The following is a 25139-nucleotide window of genomic DNA, read 5'->3' on the forward strand; positions in this document are numbered from 1 at the left end:
TGCTGATCATTTAGTCCGTTTCGTTTCTATCTACCTTCTTTAGTTTTTGCTCAAAACACAAAAGAGGGTGAACAAAATCCTCATTTAAGGGCAATCACTTCTTTATGATTTAAAGTGTCTATTTATCTATTTTATTATTTTTTTTATTAAATGGTAAAATCGTCATTAAAGAGCAATAACTCTACTCCAATGAGGAGTCGTCGAACGATTTCCTCCATATAGTCTTAATTGTAAATCTTGTCTTGCTAATCATTTTTGTTTATTTAAGTTTCTATCTATCTATTATATTTTTTAAGATATAAGGCAAAAACGCAAAATAAAATTGTTAAAAATATTCACCAAAGGACAATAACTCTTATAAGGAGTCGACTGACGATTTCGACAATTCCAGGCTTATTTGTAGAACTTGTCTTGCTGGTCATTTTTTATTTTATTTTAAAGTTTCTCTCTATCTATTATAGTTTTCAAGATAATAGGCAAAAATGAAAAAAAAGGTACAATTTGTCATTTAAGGGCAATAACTCCTATAAGAAGTCATCTGACAGTTTTGAGGTATATAAACAATTGGTAAAGCTCAACATTCTGAACATTTCTGCTTCTGTCAGATTTTCTTTTTTATAAAGGTTTTTCAAAATAATAGACAAAACTTGCATTTACCCCTATGTTCTATTTTTAGCCATGTCGGCCATCTTGGTTGGCAGGCGGGGTCATCGGACACATTTTTAAACTAGATACCAAAAAGATAATTGTGGTCACGTTTGGTTAAATTTAGCCTAGTAGTTTCAGAGGAGAAGATTTTTGTAAAAGTTAACGACGACGACGACGACGGACGACGACAACGAACGACAGACGCCAAATGATGAGAAAAGATCACTTGGCCCTTCGGGCCAGGTGAGCTAAAAATGGTAGATAAAAACTACACAAGCTATATTTATATTCATTTAGTACATGTAATAAGAGTTTAAATCTAAAATGGAACATTTAGAAATTCATGGATAAGTTTACATTTTTAAAGTATAAAAGTCACTGTGATACATACTTAATATGTTGACAATGATAACAAAACGATTTCTGGTATTAAATAAATGAATTTATCATTTGTCTGTTCATTAAATATAATTGAATTATATACTAGCTATAAAATTTTTACATTCACTTTTTTAATGTGTCATATCTTGTAACATGTACATGTATGGGTCATTTTCAAAAAATTTAGAATTTTCAGCGCACTTATGCTAGAGTTTTTATTTTTAATGGAAAATGCAGTTGTACGTGTTTAATACCAAGTTTGTAGGATTTATTAGTCAGAACATCAATAATAAACACGTTTTAGATCTGTTTTTGTAAGATAAAAATATATTTAAGTCCGATTTTTGCTTTAATTGTCTATCCTGTTACCGATAGCAGTATTGCATTTTGTATATGCTAAATTGCAAAGATTAAGACGTTTTCACCTTTAAATGAGTTCAAACAACCAAACATTTCGTTATGTGTAAAATAATATGTAATTATATACTTTTTAAAGACGTTTTAGTCAAATATTGTCTATCCTGTTACTGGAATCATAGTAACAGCATAGACATAACAGGATAGACAAATTTCTTCATTTATGAATGCTGTTGTGAAATAACTAGTCCCCTTGATGCAGTGATTATGTTTTTCTGCTGTGAGTTTGGTTTCGAACACGTAATTGCACTTTTTACAAGTCTAATATTGTTGTAATTAATAAATTTATTGATAATAGCATACTAGACATAATAAAAAGGTACCCACTAATTTTTGTCATTGAATTTTCTTTTCTCTACACTGCTATGCAAGAAACGTGCTGTGTCAAATTTTTATGATGCTTTTGTGCTTTTGAAATCATCACTGAATAGTTCTATATTCATAGGGAGAAAAAATTCAACGGTTGATCTAGTAGCGGTAACAGCATAGACATGCATTTCATGTACGCCGATTGAATTTAGTTTGTTGAAAAAATGTTACATAGAATGATAAAGAAGCTGTGATTTTTCGTTAGAGTTTTCATCAACAAATGGATATATACAACTCGTCTAAACATCAGCCCAACAATGTTAGATCTGTAAATTTGCTTTCGCAAATTTTTTGTTCTTCCCTCGCTGGGATTCGAACTCATGCTACTGAGATATCGTGACACCAAATCGCCTGCACTGTATCCAACGCGCTAGACCACTCAACCACATAGGCTTCACAATATAAAGCTTTCGGTGGCCGGGTGTTACCTTTCCTCGTCAGTTTTAATCTAGCGTCGTAATACAGTACATGATATATAAGGCATGAAGATGGAATTGTTACAGATCAGCTGAAATATCTGTTGTAAAGGATCCTACAAATTAATGCATGATACAGTCACAGAAATAATTATATTTTTAAGTACGTCTGAACCAGTGACATCTCTACAACAGATTTATCCATCGGATCACCTGCAGTGATGGTGATACATGGCTGTGTACATTATGTATATACAACTCGTCTAAACATCAGCATAACAATGTTAGATCTGTAAATTTGCTTTCGCAAATTTTTTGTTCTTCCCTCGCCGGGATTCGAACTCATGCTACTGAGATATATATATATATATATATATATCATATTGTAAAAAGAATTGTGTTGACCTCTTGATAAACGTTTAAAAAGGACTGAAAGTTTATTATTAACTCTTTGATATTTTATATGTCGAATATTTAAGATAAGGTTGGCAAGCTCTTCCTCGCACAGAGTTAACCTCTGACTGTTGTGCCTTCTTTTGATCATAGTTTATTAAGAAGATTATTCCATAAACATATATTTTGCGTTGAATATACCATACGCTTACATTTAAACAGCATGAAATGTGTTTATGTTAAGAACCATATGAGTATATACTTGTTTGGTTATTTTTCGAATAAATTCTATTAGTTTCCTTCGCAGGTACACAGTTTGTTCTCCGAACCAAAATCCGTTTAAGTTACTTAATGAAATCCTTTATCTTTGACAATTGTCTAAATCGTAGTATATCTGTTATCTTGCTTTCGCTTGAGTCAATATGAATGGCCCTTATCCTGTCGATCTTTTCATCCCTAAGTGAAAGCACAGGCTTTTTGGGCATGGACCTTTTTTTCTGTTTCCCCTATTTTTAGATGAGTTTTGTCTTATTTTTTAATTTCTTCTAATTTCTACTATTTTCACTTAGTTGATGTGCTTTTACTCCTATTCATACGACCAAAAAATAACATTAGTGTATACATGCTGTCCCATTTTTTTATACGCGTTTTGATCTTTCAGGTGTCTATTTCTTTAGCCAAACATGTGTAACTAGAAATGTAGAATGTTCTGTCAATTAACTTGGTCGCAGGTTCTTTATTGTTTAATGCATTGGCCGTGTCATAAGGTTTCTCTTATTTTGTCTTTGGGATCAAAAGTAACAAAGTATCGAACAGCAAAAATCCAAATTAGTGATTTCGATTTTTCTATGTCATAATTGATCTTTATCACATATCATTTTGCATCCTTTATATATTATTTCTTCGTCACTTGTTAATAATTTAGATGCAAAAAGAACATTTAGAATTGATGTGCGTATTACAACGACCACAGTTTGCTTAAGCAATTATAGCGATTATTGCGGAGTGTTATTTATTTTAGTTAAACCATACCATATTAAATATCTTCAAACAATTTTCTGACATTAGAGCGTATAGTTTAATACCCCTTAATGAGAACAAAAACATCAAAATTTGTTTCATTTGCTAGTGTTATCAATGATTACTTTACTATTCATCTACATAACTACTTTTATCATACTTGTTGTATAAGTTCTATGTGCATTGTGTTCTTTATTCTTATTTCCTTTTTACAGCGATATGTCGTACCCAACTTTACCTTTGAAGACTATTACATTAAGGTATTCTGCTTGTATACATGCCGATTTTCGTGCATTAAACAAAGTGTTTACGATCATACAAATAACAGTTTTTATGTATTCAATGCATATATTGATGTCAGATTAACATGGCCGACCGAAAGGTCAATATGGCTGTTTATCATTTATCAATCTTTTCGTGTCAATAAATTGATGTCCGTTCTATCGAAATACCGATGGCGGCTTTCTTTTATTTTTTTTTAAATTTCTGACTAGCAATTGACATATCTTATTTCAGACTTGACATTTCTGACTTCCAAGTTGTATTATCTCGGTTCCAAATTGACAGTTCTTAGTTCAAAGCTGGCATTACTCAGTTTAAAGTTCACATGTCTTAGTTCCAAGTAGACATTTGTCAGTTTGTTTTTAAGTCGACATTTTTTTCTTCCAGCTTGATATTTTTCACTTCCAACTTCATATTTCCCTCTCTCAACATGTCATTTCTAACTTCCATCCAGACATTTCGTATTTCCATGTTGAATATTTGATCACATATAGCCCATTGAACTTGATAGTAAAAAAAAGCAATCTTTTTTTTATGTTGACCTACACCTAGATATTGATAGTGGTGGGCGGTTTATAATTAAAATTGATAGCGAAAAAGATAGTTTTATTATTTTTGGTACACTCTTTGTATCAATATTCCAGAGGCGCCTGAATTTGAAGAATACATCCAAGAATTGATGATCTTTTCCCGAGACTTGAGTTTCTTATCATGCATAATTTCCTTGATAGAGGGCTGTTGCTTAAAAAGAATTTGATGAAAGAAAGTTTCAAAACTTTTACGGACGTTATCATGAATTGGTTGACCGTGCTTGCATGATAACCATATATATGTTCAGCTGGTCATAGCAATAATCCCGTTCATCCTCTTCTCCTCATCCTTGACATTACCTAATGCGACATATCATCGAGATTAACTTTGAATGTTTGATCATTTTATGCATACACTGTTGGAGCAGCTGATTTCACTCCTGGTTTTAAAGTGAGTTCGTGTTGCTGAATCGTTAGTTGTTCTGTGTACCGTAATTACATGAATGTTTGTCAATTGTTTTAGCCATTATGTTGTTTATCTTTCTTCTACTTATATATATTTAGACGAGCACGTTGGTATCTTCTTTTTCTTATAAGCTACATGAAGTGGGTTCGTTATAACGTGCCATCTGTACTTAATATTCCGACTAAACTATGTCAATGGAAGTAAATTTAAAACTACAAAGACAATTATTTTATAATATATTCATGCATCATTAGATTGGACAATTTTCTTGTATCATAGATTACGATGTAAGCCCTATGATATTTGTCCTATAAATGGAGCACGTATGATACAACGGAAAGAAAAGTAAGTTATTTCTATATATAACATGTTGTGTGTTAAAATTTTTTATTACCCGACTGATCATCTAGACATATATCAGTTGGTATTTTAACAATTTTAAAGTTATTCTTTTAATTCCAAAAATAGGAAAAGCATGCAAGCATAATATATCTATATATCTATTACTAGCACATGTCACCATTCAAATGCATCAGATTTTAAAAAGCTTATTTGTTTGCTATGAAAAATATCAGAAAATGAATAGTTTTTTCTGACGCCGGTCATATTAATCTATACTTCAACTGCTAATGTCAGTGGTATCGTTTACGGTAAATATATAGTAAACAGAATCATGTTAATTAGGAGATAACTGTATTGTATTGGCCTTGGTAAAACGTTGATTTTACTGTCGAAAATTGAGTTTACCTAGCGGAATATAGCAATAGAGAACCAGTTTACATCGTATTTGACATCGAAACAATGTGACGTCATAGGTATACTCCCGATGTCAAACATGAACACTAGACATATTTCTACTTTTCGTACGCTTCTGAATGGTTTAAATATTGTCAAAAAGACGATTTTATGGCAAAAATGTGATTTTTTTAATTTATTTTTAGAAAAAAATACATTCCAAAAGATCGGAATTCAAAATGGTGGCTTTCCTTAGTTACGGACTGGTAGAACGTGGAATCTAATCCTTCAAAATATTTGTCAACGTCCAATGAAAATCATTGTTTTAAACGAATTGCATTAGAATATAATTAAAGTTTATTGTCTAAGTTTGTCGACAATGGATGTTCGTAGGTGTTACAAAAATAAATATGATTTTGGCTGCGGTTTATTAATTTTCAGTGTTTTATGTTTGGCATTCTGCAAGTGGAAAGGTTTCTGTTGTAAGATTACGCATTTTGACCGCCTCCTTCAATTTTGCTTTAATCAAGTCGAAGCTTGAATCTTGAAAAATTATAATTGATTTTATGTTATACTCAGTCTAGATACAGTATGATTATTCAAATTAATTATTTAAATACTTAAACATGTACTTGTTCTATTTTTAATTGTCTAGACAATATTTTGTTGTCTTATTAAAAATGTTTATATTATAATAGTTGATATATGCCAATGCATATAGTCTGTAGGTGTAAACTTGTATTGAACAGTATTTTCTTCAGTCCTCTAAACTTACATTTCACACATCAACAACAGCATTCATTCTCTAGAGTAGCATAATTTTACATGCAGCTGTCGATAATATTTATATCTATTTGCAAAATTCGCAAACAATCACAAAACAATCTAAATTCTATACTGTGGGCCATGTTGAGTTCAAGGCTACAAAACTGCTGTTTGAATGAGTCATATTAAAGTGTTAACGCATCAAGGCATTTTCTTATGTTTCAATAACAATCTACATGTACAATGTATTTCGATATTTACCCTAAATTTGTACAGTTTACAAAACACCGATGATAAAGCCATTTTATAAATTGCAACAACATTTTTAATTAACAAATGCCTACGTTAAGGTGATGATGCAGATTGATTCGTGGTTAAGTTTAAATATCAAATGCATATCAAGATAACATAGCTATTAATGCGATCTGAATTTGAATCTGGCTGGTGTTAAAACCCACCTCTCCTGCACTCAAGTGGAGCACGCTACCACAAAACCATCTGGGATTTACACAGATGTAGAAAATGCCTGCCGATATATTGGTAGATAACTATTTTCAATTATCTCCTAATTCCAGGAATGAATGTCGAACACAAACACGAAAGTGAAAAGAAACGGAATCGCATGAAATCACATGGAGTGAGACCAGATGATGGAACTAGATAATCGTCTTCTGCTATTCCTACATGGCACGTCAACAGATTAAAAACAACAAGAAATAAATATATTTTACAGTAAATGTATAAAATAAGGGATTATGTACATGTATACATGTAATCCCTGAAATTTGCAGGGATTATGTTAAATAACTTTAATCACTGGTAACTTTAGTGATTATATACATGTATAATCACTAAAATTTCAGGAATTATGCATAATCACTAGAAAAAATGTCAGGGATTATACATAATAACTGGAACGAACAGTCGGAAAGCAAGCCCTTAGAAACGACCGTTGTTGCTACTTTCTCAAGACAACAATGGGACTGAGATTAAAACCCGCCATTCTGAAATTGCGTTAATTTCGCGGACAAAATAACTCGGCGGCAATTTGGAAAATTTTCTATTTTCTGTTTCTTACTTGCCATTGGAGTCAGAAATATATGTATTTCTATCTTTTAAGCATGTGTCTTATTATTAAAGAAAATAATAGCTAAATTGGCCATCCTTTAACAAATACGTTAAAAAATTATGCGAAATTGTCTGTTATTTTTTCTTCTTTTTTTCACGGATAAACAAAGATTATATATACGGGTAAAACACAATAAAAGGAACAGTAAGTTTGCACTTCAGGTCAAAAATAAAGGTCAACATAATAGAAAAAAAAATTTGTTATCTTGAATAAGTAATGCTTGAAATTTGTAAAACTCATTTGGCTAGTGGAAAAAAAACAATGATAAGTGTTTTATTTTTTATTTTGTATGGGGTTAGGAAAGTGCTGGTTACGAACACTACTTGTACAATTAACCTCTAGAAATGTGTGTCTTTTATGAACTATCCCAAGTCTTTTTGCATAATTATAATTTCAATGCAATTTATCAACAAAATACCAAACAAAACAAATCACAGGAATAAAGTTTAACTTAAGAATTCTGCAAAATTATACCCCCTTTCTTAACACATAAAAAAGGATCATTGTAAGAACACCACCTCTCTTAAAATGAAAGACTATATACATGTAGCCCATCAAAATCATTAAGAGTTGACCTTCTATTCATGGGAATATAAATCACAGCAGAAAATGTATTCCTTACATAAATAGTACCTAAAATAAACTCAGTAAGTTATTTGAGTTACGGACACTACATTGATCTTATAGATATAAGAAGATGTGGTATGAGTGCCAATGAGACAACTCTCCATCCAAGTTACAATTTATAAAAGTAAACCATTATAGGTCAAGGTACGGCCTTCAACACGGAGCATTGGCTCACACCGAACAGCAAGCTATAAAGGGCCCCAAAAAATTACTAGTGTAAAACCTTATGTTTATAATTTTATCAATATGAATAACTTTTCATGGGTAACATACTCAGTTTATGTATTTTCTTTTCATTGTTTACATTTTTTAACAACATAATGACCTATGATTGTGAATCAATATATGTAATTAAAGTTATTTACATGTAAACATACATGTACATCACATGTTGACATGGATGGGACCAAGTTTATCATTTCAAATCTGAAGTAAAACCATAGGCATATTACAAAGTAGGTGCTATGCACTTAAAGCATGATAAAAAAATATATTTCTGAAATAGAAATCCTTAGAATTACATTTGTTAATTAGAAAAAAAAAAGAAATGTTGATGGTTACGGACACTACACACTGGCTACTTTTTCCAACTATTTTCTAAAAGTAATACACTTTTTGTGGATTTAAGGGTAGCCATGTCCACACGACTTCTTGAAATAAATGTTTTTTCTATCATAAGACACTACAAGAATTGTAGATAAAACAAAAAAAAGCAAAATTTACCTTCAAATATACTTGAGTTTGTACTGGCATGTCAGTTAACTGCTAGTAGTCTGTTGTTATTTATGTATTATTGTCATTTTGTTTATTTTCTTTGGTTACATCTTCTGACATCATAAATTTGGAGTTTAGTATGGCGTTCATTATCACTGAACTAGTATATAAATTTGTTTAGGGGCCAGCTGAAGGACGCCTCCGGGTGCTGGAAGTTCTCGCTGCATTGAAGACCTGTTGGTTACCTTCTGCTGTTGTCTGTTCTGTGGCCGGGTTGTTGTCTCTTTGACACATTCCCCATTTCCATTCTCAATTTTATTGAATTCATTAAATTAAATTTTTAGTGTATTTTATAAAATGTCATATACTAATGTCAAGTACAGATCTTTAACAAATATACATGCTAGTATACATGGTATAAATCAATTGAAGGAAGAAAAACAAGAGATTTTGAAAAATGAAAAAGATATTCAATTTTTTTTTACTCAGAAATAAAAAAAATCCCTGGATTACGGACACTACAAAAATGATATGAAGATATAAAAACCGTAAAAATAATTATGAATTGACCTAACATTACAAAAGAACTCATATTTTGAGTTTATGACAAATTGATACCAAAATGGGTGTTTTACAATAATATTTTCTGGTTTCAAATTAGTACATGAAGGATTACTATCAGCTCAAATATTTTTAACAGTTATCTGTTTTCATATTTTTTTTAAATTTTTAATCAAAAGACAATTAAGATGCAGCAAAATGGACATCATAGAACCTAGAAATTAAGCCTGTTTTGATGAAATAAAAATATTTATAATATCATGGTTACGGACACTACATCATTTTTGTAGTGTCCGTAACCATATTTTCATTTATTCTGACTAAATTCTAATAAGAAGGTGCTAAATTTTGTTATTATGTTAGTGTTAAGTGTCAAATCTATAAAGAAAAGTAGCTTATTGTTTACTGTAGCTATTCTTTCTTGGAGGATAATAAGCTGGTTACGGACACTACACTTTTTTTAAAATATTTTTTTCTACTTTGAAAATTTAAAAAATATTCTGTATGAATCATATCATTTAAATAACTGTATTTTATTTTAGTATTATTGTATGCGAGTATGTTGACATACATATTTAATGAATAATCTTGCAATTAGTTTTATTTTCAGGGCCATAAATGATCAACACTTAATAAATTGAAAAATGTATAACGAAGTACCACTTTAACAAATCTGCATGTTAAATTTTTAAATTAGCTCCGATTTTTGTAATGTTGGAATGATTTTAATCGCCATTTGATAATCTGTAGATGATACCATGAGAAATGATAATAACACTAACTGTTAAAAAGATTATAAAGATACAAATAATGTAAAGTTTGAAGCGCAACCGTATATATAACGTCTGAAAATGACAATTTTTGGACCACTAATCTCACTAGTGTTCAAAAACTATTCAAGATAGAATCTTAAAATTTTGAATGAGGTTAAATCATTCAATGTCAAATATTAAAAACAGAAAACTGGCGTCCAAATATATTTAAGTTAGCTGTAGAACTTACATAACAAAGACCAATTGTAAATGTCCCCGTTATTGTGTTTCACCCGATATTCTATAAAAAAAAAAAAAATACGTATCTCAAAGTTAAAAAAAAATATTTTAAGTCTAACGTTCTGTCACCCCTTATGAAACCCCGTTTGAATTAAATTCCGAAAGAGAGACACTTTTTGACATTGTAGTTTTTTGGTCTTACATATCGATGTCAACATGCACATTTAGTGTGTTTGTTTGAAAAAGCAATGGCGAGTTCAGCTGTGAATTTGACTGGATTAATCTCTTTAACTTTGAAATGTTTGACGTTAACTAAAACAAGAAGGTAAGGAAATTTTATACTGTGTGTGCACAACCTTGAATTTAAGATGACTAGAAAAATCATTCATTGTTAATATTATTTTTTTGTGATGAAGGAATCCTGCAAAAGTAAATGTAAATATTACATGTACAATGGAAACATAAGTCTTGTCCTTTGAACTTAAAACAATCTCTTTCAGACTTTCATTTGAATTACTCTTTTTCAAAGCATTTTCATAATTACATGAAGTGTGACTTACTTGTGATATAAAACATAATTGTTGACTTGGCACTCAGAAACTGCTCTGAAATACTTTAAATATGCATATAGTTATTTTATTTGTTTTAAATAGAAGAAGAAAAATATGAGATCGAATCTTTCTCGTTGTTATCTATTTGCAAGTTCATGATTATAAACCATTTAAACTCCATTTGTTTAGGCTTTTTTATAATTTGAATCCATTCAGTAGAAAATTGAAAACAACACGTTTAATAATTCCATGCGTCCGAAGCGCTTTTCTGGATGATTTACCTTCATCAGGAACGCTCAAAGCCAAACATTTGAAATCCGAGGGATGTATAAGTACCGAAACAGTTGAAAAGCTATAAGACAAAAATACATAAAACAAAGAGCCAAATTAATCTAAGGTCAACTTTGCCTGAGGGACTTGCATGGAATCAATGAGACAAAATTTATTGTTATATTTAGTTTAACTATACACAGATTGCAAACCAATTACCTTTTATTTCAAATTATGAAGAATTTACATTGAGAATACTTTGATTATTATTTCTTTTAAATGTATATGAAAAAGGAAGGATCAGGTTTCTGTATTGAAAGGGAATTTATCATTTTAACACTGTCTAGATCCAGTATTTAAGCATATTTTGGCTAGCCCTGGTCTTTATTTAGTAGAAATTTATTTCTGTGTTGATATTATTTGGTTTCAGCAGTAAAAATATTTACCAAAATATTAAAGTATAAACTCTTGGAATAATATATTATGGCACAGAGTAACATTTACTGTAATATTAAGGGACCGTTCAATATTTATCAGATGGATGGGCCGGTGCAAAATGGGGCAGGGCAAGCACTTTTTTTGTGGAAATATTTGGATGGGCGAGAACTTTTTTTACATTTATAGTGGATGGGCCAAAACTTATTTTATAGGAATAATTTTGCTATCAATTTTATCGGTGTGTAGGAAATTTCTTTTGCAGGCACACAAAACATAAATACATAGTCTCAAAAAACTGGTAGCTTGGTTCATTTCTGTCAATTTTAAGGATTCAATTAAAGAATACAAAAGCTAGAATTTTCTATTCGGACTAATTTCAGATAGTCACTTTTAAAAGTTTATATAAATTTTTAAAACCACTTGGATTTTCATATCAATTGTATTTTGACCTTATAGAATAACAGGTTGTTTGATAGTTTGGTGCATTGCTGTCAAATTTATGGATTTTATCAATAAGTAAGAAAAAAAAGATAAAATTTTCAGTTTAGGCTAAATTCAGATAGTCACCTTTAAAATTTTTTATAACTTTTTCAATTCAACTTGGATTTTCATAAAAACTCTACACCTATCTCATTCATATATTGATCTTACAGAATGCCAGGTTGTTTGGGAGTTTAGTGTATTGCTGTCATTTTTATGGATTTAATAAATAGGTTAAAAAAAAGCTTAAATTTTTAGTTTAGGTTAATACGAGATAGTCATCTTTTAAAACATTCATAACATTTTCAAATCAACTTGGATTTTCATATAACTCTACAGCTATCTCATTAACATATTGATATTACAGAATGCCAGGTTGTTTGGTACTTTGGTTTATTGCTGTCATTTTTATAGATTTAGTTAATAGGTTTAAAATGCTACAATTTTCAGTTTAGGCTAAATTCAGATAGTCACCTTTAAATTTTTTCATAACTTTTTCAAATCGAATTTAGATTTTCATATCACTCTACAGCTATCTCATTTATATGTTGATCTTACAGAATGCCAGGTTGTTTATTAGTTTTGGTGTATTGCTGTCATTTTTATGGATTTAATAAATAGGTTAAAAAAAGCTTAAATGTTCAATTTAGACTAAATTCAGATAGTCATCTTTAAAAATTTGTATAAAGTTTTCAAATCAACTTGGATTTTTATATAGCTCTACAACTATCTCATTAACATATTGATATTACAGAATACCAGGTTGTTTGGTACTCTGTTGTATTGTTGTCATTTTTATGGATTTAGTTCATAGGTAAAAGATGCTACAATTTTCAGTTTAGGCTAAATTCAGATAGTCATCTTTTAAAATTGGTATAAAGTTTTCAAATCAAGTATGATTTTCATAAAACTCTACAGCCATCTCATTTATATATTGATCTTACAGAATGCCAGATTGTTTGGTATTTTGGTGTACATGTATTGCTGACAAATTAAGGGATTCAGTGGCAGATCCAGAAATAATCATAAGAAGGGGCCCACTGACTGCCTAAGAGGGGGGCTGCTCCAGTCATGCTTCAGTGATTTCCTATATATGCAACTAAATTTTTCCCACAAAAAGGGGAGGGGGGGGGTCCCCCTGCCCCCCTCTAAATCCGCCTTTGGGATTTAATTAATAGGTAAAAAAAGCTGCATCAAAGTCAAAAACATGACTGTCTAAATTGCTTTAAAAAGATCATAATTTCTTTCTTGAAAAGTGAATAGATAAAGGGACATTGTATATTTGAAATATAAGCATGCTCTATTATTAAGACAATAATTGGTAATTCAGCATATGGTAATATGTTTACTAGTCTAAGAGTTATTATCCCTTAATTTAAATTATTCCCTTTATTTTAAATTAATATGGTATTTTGAAAATTGTATACAAATTTGATAGTAAGTTAATATTTTTTTTATTGTTAACAATAGTTTGAATAAATCTTTATGTCCTATGGTCACAAAAGGGGAAAAAAGTGGTGACCCTCAATTATTTAATAGAACAAAGACGTAAGAAGAGATACATTAAACTGTTTCAAATTCAAGATGACCTCAGATTTCAGAAAAATATAAACTAAGTACATTTTATGACTTGCATGAATATTGTTAGCACTTCTTAAGCCTCTATGAAAGGCTGGCTGGCTGATATAGTATGCTATTACTTATGTCTTGAGATTTAATTGTGATATTGTATCTGAGGCTGCACATATAAAATCAAATCTATACATGTATATTCATACTGGTTTCGAAATTTATAAAATGTATGTTTCTGATACACACATAAATATATATATATGTGGAATTAACTAGCACATTTTGAATTTTGTATTTATACACCAAAGTCTATTCTTTGATTTCCAGACATAAACATGCAAATATTAAAATAGAAAAAGGACCTAAATCATTTTTGATTGTCTTTAAGTTTAAGAGGGGCAAGGACTCTTTTTATAGTTTTTTTTTAGATGGGCAAGGACTCTATTTATATAGTTCCAAATAGTGAAGTTGAGGTCATCCCTTCGTAAATTTTACGGACGCCATCACGAGTTGGTTGACCGTTATGGAATAACCGTTTCACAGATGATATCGGATATGTTCCTTATGTCGTAACTACAATACCCTTCCCTTTTCACGAATGTGACTTACCGAATTAGACTATTTACCGGATTTGTAATAACATAAGCAACTCGACGGGTGCCACATGTGGAGCAGGATCTGCTTACCCTTCCGGAGCACCTGAGATCACCCCCAGTTTTTGGTGGGGTTCGTGTTGCTTAGTCTTTAGTTTTCTATCTTGTGTCATCTGTACTATTATTTGTCTGTTTGTCTTTTTATTTTTGGCCATGACGTTGTCAGTTTGTTTTCGATCTATGAGTTTGACTGTCCCTCTGGTATCTTTCGTCACTCTTTTATAGTTTTTTTAGATGGGCAAGGACTTTAAAAGGATGGGCACTAGCTTTTTTAATGAAATAATATTAAGAATGCACCGGCCCATCCATCTGGTAAATATTGAACGGTCCCTAAAGCCCTATTTCAGTTCTGAAACTGTTTTAAAAATGATAAAATGTGTTTACCTATAATTGTTTTACATATGTCTGTAGTATCAAAATATAATTAGTAAAAAGATAATTAATTATTTTAATAATATTCACTTGTAAATAACAGCATATGGCGCTTAATATATATAATAGTACAAATAAGTTTGTTCATGAAAAGTGTCAACAAAGGGACGTAACTCGTAAATTACTATCAGAACCGCTTCGTCGGAAATATCGACACATCAAAGTGGTACATTTGCGTATTACAGCGTATTAAGTGGCACAAATTTGACACGAGCCAGTTTATAAAAAGCCTCATCCCATATCTTAAATTCAGCATAGGTTCCCCAGAAGTTAGGAAAGAAATTTCAACTGATGTGTTGAAAAAAAATTGACGCGACGAGTGACGACCTGGGATTTGAAGGCTTCTTATTCTAATTCAGTACGCCTAATCAAAACAATTTGTATGTTAGAACTTTTAAAAAGTATACACAATTTGCATTTTAAGGTACAGCATGCTTTGATTTCATTTGATATGACTTTTTGGAGGAAACAGACTCATTTCAGTTGAAGAAAAAATGACCCAAAAAATGCCCAAATATGGTAGTCACATGACTTCCATTGTTGCTTTAAGAAATGGGGTCAAACCGGGGTCAGCTTTCCGACTGCGAAGAGACAATGAATAAAAGTTAAATAAGTTATTCTATAAAATCATATTAAAACATCCTTAGTACCATGAATATTAAAATTTTAAGCACAATATATTCTCATACAAATTATTTATTGGATGACATCTACTATGAGGGTCTGGATGGAGTGTCCCTCGTTTCTTTATTATTTAATGTTTTAGATCATATTTCTCTATTCTTTATTTATTTTGCAAATTATTCTCTCTTCTTTATATTTAACATCCCATTATATATATTTTTTTTCTGTTTTTCTCTTTTCTTTATTTTTTTAGACCTTTAATCTGCACTTTTTGCCCATTATTCCCTATTTGTAATCCCCATCCAGACCCTCTACTATTGAACATTTGCTCTGCTGTTTGTTATTTTTTTTTATTTTGCAACAACAAAAAACAAAACAAACTTAGCCGTTACTTACTAGTTTTGAATCTGATTTTACTGCACGTTACAGGGAACTAAGTTGAAAGTGTTCATCAGAAACATCTGAAGGTGCTAAAAAGTCAAACAGTCACCTCTTATTGATTCCTTGTGTATTATCTGAGAAAAAAAATGGTTCGTAGCCAGGCAATATCATTTTCAGTCCTTTTGTGAACAATGGCCATTATATTTTTGGGGTTTCCTTTTCCACGATCAACATGCGGAATCGGTATCATACCATTACAGACAATGTCGGCCTCCTTCAAAACTGTGTTTAATCTGTCAAGCATGTGTTCTGTTTGTGTTTCTGTACCTTTAGTAGCATTTCTTTGCTTAGTTTGGAACAAAGAAAACATAAAATAGATGTTCAATAAGTTTCATCCCCTTTGTTTTACAGCAGATTAAGTGATCTGTGCATTTATGTTGGTATTATTAATTTCAATTTTAAAAACTGTTTGGTTTATGAGTTAATGTTAAATAGAATAGAATGTCACCGGAAAAACTGTTCACTTTAATAAGATTTGATAAATGGACAGGGAATGAAAACTGTCCACTTAAACCATAAAGGGGTAATACATGATTTTGTCTATAGTTGATTTATTCTTATCAAACAAAGGATCTTTGTATTTGTGATAATCCCTGAAGAATTTTTAAAATAATTTTTAAAATTTTCAGTGATTATGTTAAATCACTGGTCATTTTCAGGGATTATATATAAATTAATGCTCTGTTTCAAAATAACAAGCTTTTTAAAAGACTGTTATAAGTTTTTGAGATATAATTAATTGAAAATTTGGCGGGAAATGGTTCTCTCTGCATTGTTCACACATTTAACATTGGCACTTTTTTTCTTTCAAAAAACAATGAAAATTTAACAAGGATTATATAAGATTTTCAAAAATTGAGTTTTAAACGATATATATTTAAAAATTATGAAAAGAAAATTGATATTATGTTCATTATGTATAAAAAAGCACAATTTCATGAATATCAACGTTTTATTCTCCTAGATAAGAGATCAACGTCGATTTCAAATTAAGAATATAAATTCCTTACATGACGCCATCTTGACGGCTTCCCGATTTTAAAAACGACGTGATACTTATAAACCACAAAGTACCAAAACAAACAGGGACTAATGAAGTCGTAATTCAGTGTGAAAATCACTTGTCAAACGTACGGTTGTTGTACCCGACAAGGTAATGACAAAAGCATACATAGTTTTCCGGATCCTAAAAAAGAAATATACCAGACAAGGCAAACTTTTTACGTTAACTTGATACGGATTAATGTTTAAAAAAAAAGGATTAAGAGTAGGAAAAGTTGGCCGAATGAATATCTATTTTTTTTTAGATCTTTGGTCTGTCGTTTTTAAACTGGTTTTTTTTTTTTTTTTTTTTTTTTCACTAAGTTTATGAAACAAGTAAATATATAGGGGTATTAGTTTAGAGCGATAACTTTTATAAATTATCTCAAAGTTTAAAGTCATAATTAACTAGTGATGTTCAGTTATTAAACTATATAGTGGGTTTCATTGGGATGAAAGCGTGGTGCGGGATTGGCCGATTTTTTGTAAGCGTGACATGTGAAAAGTCAAATTATTTTGCATGCAAACGGGCAACGAAGTCAGATGGGACACGTGAAATTTAAAGCCCTATTATTACTATGATATGCGGGATACGGGATTCTGACAAAACAATAAGCGGGATCTGGAATCGGACCCCTCAAAAAATGAGACTCCCTGTATAATAATGTTAACCTGGTGAAATAGGACGTGAAATTCCGACTTAGCGTGACTTTCTTGTAAAAAGTAGGGTTCTATTCATACCTATTGTCAATGTCCTGTTCCGACATAAATGTAAATATGACACTGGGTGTTAAAATTCCATGCTATCATCATTATCATCTTATATCGTCAAATATTGCTGGTGGTTTTTTTTTACATGTTTATATATACAGTAAGCTCTCCCTATTTTATCTCATTTATATAAACGGTCAGGAGCCTGTAATTTAGTGGTTGTCCTTTGTTGCTGTATATCATATTTGTTTTTCGTCCATTATTTTGTACATAAGTCAGGCCGTTAGTTTTCTCGTTTGAATTGTTTTACATTTGTCATTTCGGGGCATTTTACAGCTGACTATGCGTTGTGGGTTTTACTCATTGTTGAAGGCCGTACGGTGACCTATAGTTGTTAATGTCTGTGTCATTTGGTCTTTTGTGGAGAATTGTCTCATTGGCAATCATACCACATCTTCTTATTTTTATATATAAATAACATAGATATGTAATGCAATGGGAATTCTAAAGATGAAAGTCCAAAAGGCTGAAATAGTTCGATAATGATTTGAATTATATACAAACAGAGCATATCAAATAAATGTCATATGCCAAATTCCTGATTTTAGCGGTTCATTTGTGAAAATAGTAGAAAAGAGAACGTTCGATATCAGAGTGAATCTATGTCTTGATCAAGCTTCATAAATTGTTTACAGAATATTCAAGATTTTCGACTTTTCTAAAATAAAAAGATGTTGGCTATGATTGTCAATGAGATAAACTATGGCACAGAGATCAAATTAACCTAATACTTTTTGGTGTGTACTATAACAACAGAAGCCGTGATTCCACTGTAGTGCAAGTCGGTCACATCTGTTATAACAGATATGTGCATGGAACCCATACCGCCTAACTAAGTTTAATTAATTCAACTCCCGTCATGCCCTATTAAAAAAAACGTCACATCTCACTGGTAAAATCCAATAAATGAAATTAATAATTCATAATTTTCGTCTTTTAAGTATCAGTGGTCAAGCATTGGTAAAACTTGGCGAAAATGCATGTTATGATATAACGAACATATGAAGATGATAAGTCAAAATTTTCCCTTTAAAGCAAGGGACATGACCATTAATAATGTTAAATTGTATATGGGCGATCTACAATTGTTGACATAGTTCAATGTGCTTTTCTATATTGTATCACTCGTTTAATAAAGATTGAATAACAAGGTTTAGTTTAAACATATTGTATTTTATAAACACAAATAGGATTTAGTCATAAATCAAACAGACTTATTATTTTAACATTTGTATAAATTGGAAAGAATATTTAAATGGCGCCAAAAAAGAAAAAAACAACACAAAAAAAAACCAACTGAACTTAGATGATGACGTTCGTCTTGTCATGTTTTACTATCTAAACAATAAGGAATCTTTGGAGCCTCTAATAAAATCAAACACGTGTTTAAAGATATTTTGAATTGCTCCTATGTACATATGTCAGAAGAAGACTACACGAGGTTCATTTTTATAAATAAATACAGTATGTTTTGTTTATTTTACAGGATTAAAACAAGCAGAGCTTATGAGTATAATGCTGTTCATTATCTTTTGGGCATTTTGTATTTTAGTTCCCTCATTAGCAGTAAACAATACACACAGGTATAAATGTTTATTTTCTGTTTTACAATCAACGTCACAACATTTGATCATTCTTTATTTGATGGATTAAACTATACTGTTTTAATTTACAAACGTTGAATTATCAAATAGAACACAAGGCAAAACATAGAGACCCTTACTTAATCCTCAATGAATGGTTCATTGTGTCATAAGATCGATATATTTTCATTTTTCATTTTTTGCAATATATATAGTAATTTATGATGTTGCCGCAATGTTTTTACCGAAATAGACTTTAAATAATACTTAGGTTTTCGCAAGAAAGAGATCAAAATGTACGTTCGCTGAAGTACTTTGATATACATTCTTTTTTATGGGAGAAATCAGTACAGACTTCTTTTAGTCAGGCTCTGATTTGATATATGAAAGCTTAAATGATAGTATCTACGTTTAATTCGGATATTGATGTTATGTTTTGTTGTTTTTTTTTTTTTTGTATCAAAAACAGAAGAACGCATGCCAATTCAACGAAACACATCCCAATGATGACAATTGATTTAAAAGAACTCCTTCATACTCTAAATGTAAACTGTATGTCCCTTAAAATCTACCAATTACTCAGACAATTCAGCATTTCCCTATCTTAACTGGACATAAGAAGATGTGGTATGAGTGCCAATGAGACAACTCTCCATCCAAGTCACAATGTGTAAAAAGTAAACAATTATAGGTCAAAGTACGGCCTTCAACACGGAATATTGGCTCACACCGAACAGCAAGATATAAAGGGCCCCAAAATGACTAGTGTAAAACAATTCAAGCAGGACAACCAACGGTCCAATCTATATAAAAAACGAAAAACGAGAAACACTAACTCACGACTTAGGACAGATGCATACAAATGCATCGGGTTGTTTTATTAAAAAAAAAACGGATCTTTTACAAATGAAGTTAAAATACTTGTCTGAAGATATCAGCAGTCTGCTATTGTTACGCAACGCTTCCGTTGTTGAAAAAATGGCGAGTGACGGTAATTTGTAAAACACGGTAACTGGTCCTCGACCAGTACTGCGGTTATTTTTCCAAACAATACAAATTATTAATACAAAGTATATGTCAAAAGACATCTAGAACTCTTTCCATAACTTTGGACAAATTCTATATCATAGTTGCATCGATTTTTTGATATCTTTTATTTCAGAGATTTAATACTGAAAACAATGTTTGATGATTATAATCCTGCCATCCCACCGAATTATAATAATGGTGAGTAGAATGTATACATGTTACTTATGTCAAATGTAAAATATTTAATTGATCAAGCAAGGCTCAAATTACAGTTTCTTTAAATGAGTTTGAAGAAAGGTAAGAGACAATATAATTAAATACTACGTCATTCTTATCCTATTCAAAATATTTTTGTATTTGAAAAGCAGACCGACCAGAAGCAATATGAATTTTAAAGTTTCATAAAATTCTATGCAAAATAACCTGTCATAAAAACAACAAGAACTTGTTCTGTGTTAACACAGTTCAAATGCAATTTAAAGTGACACGTTCTGTTACATGTAGGGGTTGTAGTATAATCCAAACCTACAACTGTTTAGTTTTACATTTGGTCAGAAGAGAGTCACCTTACTGCAACGGAGAACATTAATTTCAAACAAGTACATTATAAAATTATAATTATGATAGCAAGAAGAAATGAACAATTTCCTCCATCCAAATACCTTCTACATTCAATTATATTTTTATAATCGGTCGTGTTTCTTTATTTTAGATGAACCATTGACAGTTGAAATACAAGTTTATATATTGAGCATTGATTCAATGAGTGATTTATCAAAGGTAAAACATTACAGTTGGAATGGCCTCATTTCATTTATAATTCTTAATTTCTATTTATCTAATAATTTCTATAATAGGAGTAAAATTTCCGATGTATACACGTATTATAGAACATATAATAACATTTATAACACACGTACGGCTAATCGAAACTGGAAATCTGATTGCCGCTACAGGTTGTTTTACTAACATAAGAATGCATTTAAAATATTGACTTTAAGAAATTACATCGCTAATGGATAATATGATCTGCAACATTAAACGTACCGACTGTGATGAGTTAACGTTAAAAGTGTCTTTTCTAGATGAACTGTCGTAAAAACAATAATAACCAATCATACTGAAAAGCAATGCAAGAAGAACCAATCATATTGAAAAGCAATTATTGATGTTTAATTATTATATGGGAGTATGTACTCACTAACCATAATCAGTATAATAACTTTAACGGTACCAATTTTACTGATTGAACCAGATGTGCATTTTAACAATTAATGTCAGTGATGCTCGAGGCTTACATATTTGAAATCAAAAACATAATAAGAGCATTAGTTGGAATTTGAAATTTGATTTAGAATTAAACACATTTTTACTGCAGGGTAACTTTGATAAACTAATAACTTACTTACTTACTTACTTACTATAACAAACAACATTTTTATCGATCAAAATTTAACAACCTGCAATTATAAACAATAATCATGTTTGCTCGTTTCAAGGGACTTTCCTGGTTAATTTTCAACTGTAATGTGCGTGTCAAAAAAACAAAGGTATAATGATTAAAAAAGATAGTTTAATCAACTTTTCAGGATTTTGCAATGAGCATATTTCTGCGACAAAGATGGAAAGACAAACGTTTAAAGTACGACCGTATACAAGGTGTTCCAGCTTTACAACTAAACACTAAGTCAATTAACGGAGTATGGGTTCCGGACTTGTTTATTTTGAATGAGAAACGAGCAACTATTCACAATGTAGTAGTGCCAAATAAATTATTACACATACAACCCGATGGGTCTATACTTTACAGCATCAGGTATTTTTTAGTTAGCATGTACTCATGTTATATTGAATGGTTTATATATTAGAACTGAAGAGTGAAATGTGGTATAAAATACGGTCACTTTTGGACCGTTCCGACAGTAAAACCATCACTAAATGGGGCATCCGTCTGGCTATGCTGGATGTATAAATACGCAGCCACGACCGGTCGGAATGGGAACGGAAATATACGATAAGATCTATGCACATTACAGAACCTTTACAACTAATCTATGATCCGAAGATACACATAGCTTTTTGATAGGCACAGTTTTATCTCTATCCAACAGATTTCTCGCTTTTTATCCTGGGCAACTCATACATTACAGAAACAACATATTGTATTGATTATTAAGCTGTTTTCTGGGGTTTTTTTTTGGCGTACGAAAAATACCACTAATAGATTTTCATTTGTTTGCTTACTGATGGGATTTGTTCTATTTGCAAAGAATGATCATTTACGCAAAGTTAACAAAAAACTAATTTGAATTCAATAAAACTAGTCGCTTTTATTTAAGTTAAGTGAAATTGAAATATGACTGTAGGAATCATAAATCAATAAACTGGTGATGTAAAAATTTTTACTATGTAGTATTGACAACATATTTATAACAGAACATCATATATTTCAATCAAACTTTAGTGTTCATGCACATTATAAGCAAGAAGGGGCAAACGTCCGTTCAGGGTGTAAATTTAAATAGCTTAATCTACATTTTATCGCAATACTTTTTGAAATATAAGATACTACAGAGACAAAAAAGTCTGCTTCAAGCAATTGATACAGAAAGGACAACTCAAACAATTGATATAATTATGGCATACGCAATGATATCATATTTCATATAACGGAATAAAAATACTCTTGCTACTGTAAGAATATGCAAAAACAATGTCCTTTGTCCAAATAATTCATCTATTTAGGCTTTTTATCTTGACACTTTGAGAACATCGTCCTCTCCAATAATGTATATGTCCATATTTAGAACGGAAAAGAAGGAATGTGATGCACAACGTCATGTATGATACCACCTCTCACACCTTGATAAAACAAGCCTAATATTCACTCTTATTCAACGTGAATAACATTTCTTATCATATACTTAGAGTAAATAACTTATAATTTTTACAGTATGATAATACCATTAAATGAACGTGAATTCCATATTTTCCGAAATGGTGCTTAGCAGGCTGATATGAAAAATTTATCAACTGCTTCCGGTTATTATCGCATGCCTTTCCGCAACTTTATCGCACGACATTTCGACGTCACTCGGCAAATACCGGACAATACACCTCAATGGTATGTGTTTATTCTCTCTTCTTTATATTTAACATCCCATTATATATATTTTTTTTCTGTTTTTCTCTTTTCTTTATTTTTTTAGACCTTTAATCTGCACTTTTTGCCCATTATTCCCTATTTGTAATCCCCATCCAGACCCTCTACTATTGAACATTTGCTCTGCTGTTTGTTATTTTTTTTTATTTTGCAACAACAAAAAACAAAACAAACTTAGCCGTTACTTACTAGTTTTGAATCTGATTTTACTGCACGTTACAGGGAACTAAGTTGAAAGTGTTCATCAGAAACATCTGAAGGTGCTAAAAAGTCAAACAGTCACCTCTTATTGATTCCTTGTGTATTATCTGAGAAAAAAAATGGTTCGTAGCCAGGCAATATCATTTTCAGTCCTTTTGTGAACAATGGCCATTATATTTTTGGGGTTTCCTTTTCCACGATCAACATGCGGAATCGGTATCATACCATTACAGACAATGTCGGCCTCCTTCAAAACTGTGTTTAATCTGTCAAGCATGTGTTCTGTTTGTGTTTCTGTACCTTTAGTAGCATTTCTTTGCTTAGTTTGGAACAAAGAAAACATAAAATAGATGTTCAATAAGTTTCATCCCCTTTGTTTTACAGCAGATTAAGTGATCTGTGCATTTATGTTGGTATTATTAATTTCAATTTTAAAAACTGTTTGGTTTATGAGTTAATGTTAAATAGAATAGAATGTCACCGGAAAAACTGTTCACTTTAATAAGATTTGATAAATGGACAGGGAATGAAAACTGTCCACTTAAACCATAAAGGGGTAATACATGATTTTGTCTATAGTTGATTTATTCTTATCAAACAAAGGATCTTTGTATTTGTGATAATCCCTGAAGAATTTTTAAAATAATTTTTAAAATTTTCAGTGATTATGTTAAATCACTGGTCATTTTCAGGGATTATATATAAATTAATGCTCTGTTTCAAAATAACAAGCTTTTTAAAAGACTGTTATAAGTTTTTGAGATATAATTAATTGAAAATTTGGCGGGAAATGGTTCTCTCTGCATTGTTCACACATTTAACATTGGCACTTTTTTTCTTTCAAAAAACAATGAAAATTTAACAAGGATTATATAAGATTTTCAAAAATTGAGTTTTAAACGATATATATTTAAAAATTATGAAAAGAAAATTGATATTATGTTCATTATGTATAAAAAAGCACAATTTCATGAATATCAACGTTTTATTCTCCTAGATAAGAGATCAACGTCGATTTCAAATTAAGAATATAAATTCCTTACATGACGCCATCTTGACGGCTTCCCGATTTTAAAAACGACGTGATACTTATAAACCACAAAGTACCAAAACAAACAGGGACTAATGAAGTCGTAATTCAGTGTGAAAATCACTTGTCAAACGTACGGTTGTTGTACCCGACAAGGTAATGACAAAAGCATACATAGTTTTCCGGATCCTAAAAAAGAAATATACCAGACAAGGCAAACTTTTTACGTTAACTTGATACGGATTAATGTTTAAAAAAAAAGGATTAAGAGTAGGAAAAGTTGGCCGAATGAATATCTATTTTTTTTTAGATCTTTGGTCTGTCGTTTTTAAACTGGTTTTTTTTTTTTTTTTTTTTTTTCACTAAGTTTATGAAACAAGTAAATATATAGGGGTATTAGTTTAGAGCGATAACT

The 25139-nt window shown here is 30.8% G+C and overlaps 1 protein-coding gene across 1 annotated transcript in view; it reads left to right on the forward strand.

Annotated features, from left to right (window-relative positions):
- Nucleotides 1-5213: 5213 nt before the first annotated feature.
- The window catches only part of LOC127715309 (glycine receptor subunit alpha-2-like), a 30872-nt gene continuing 10946 nt past the window's right edge, over nucleotides 5214-25139 (forward strand). The window contains exons 1-3 of the mRNA XM_052221346.1: nucleotides 5214-5267; nucleotides 19205-19301; nucleotides 20464-20528. Of these exons, the coding sequence (XP_052077306.1) occupies nucleotides 19225-19301; nucleotides 20464-20528 (142 nt within the window). The 5' untranslated portion in view covers nucleotides 5214-5267; nucleotides 19205-19224. The remainder of the gene's footprint in view (nucleotides 5268-19204; nucleotides 19302-20463; nucleotides 20529-25139) is intronic.

Source organism: Mytilus californianus, unplaced genomic scaffold, assembly GCF_021869535.1.
Source record: "Mytilus californianus isolate M0D057914Y unplaced genomic scaffold, xbMytCali1.0.p SCAF_9, whole genome shotgun sequence".
NCBI classification, from domain to species: Eukaryota; Metazoa; Mollusca; class Bivalvia; order Mytilida; family Mytilidae; genus Mytilus; species Mytilus californianus.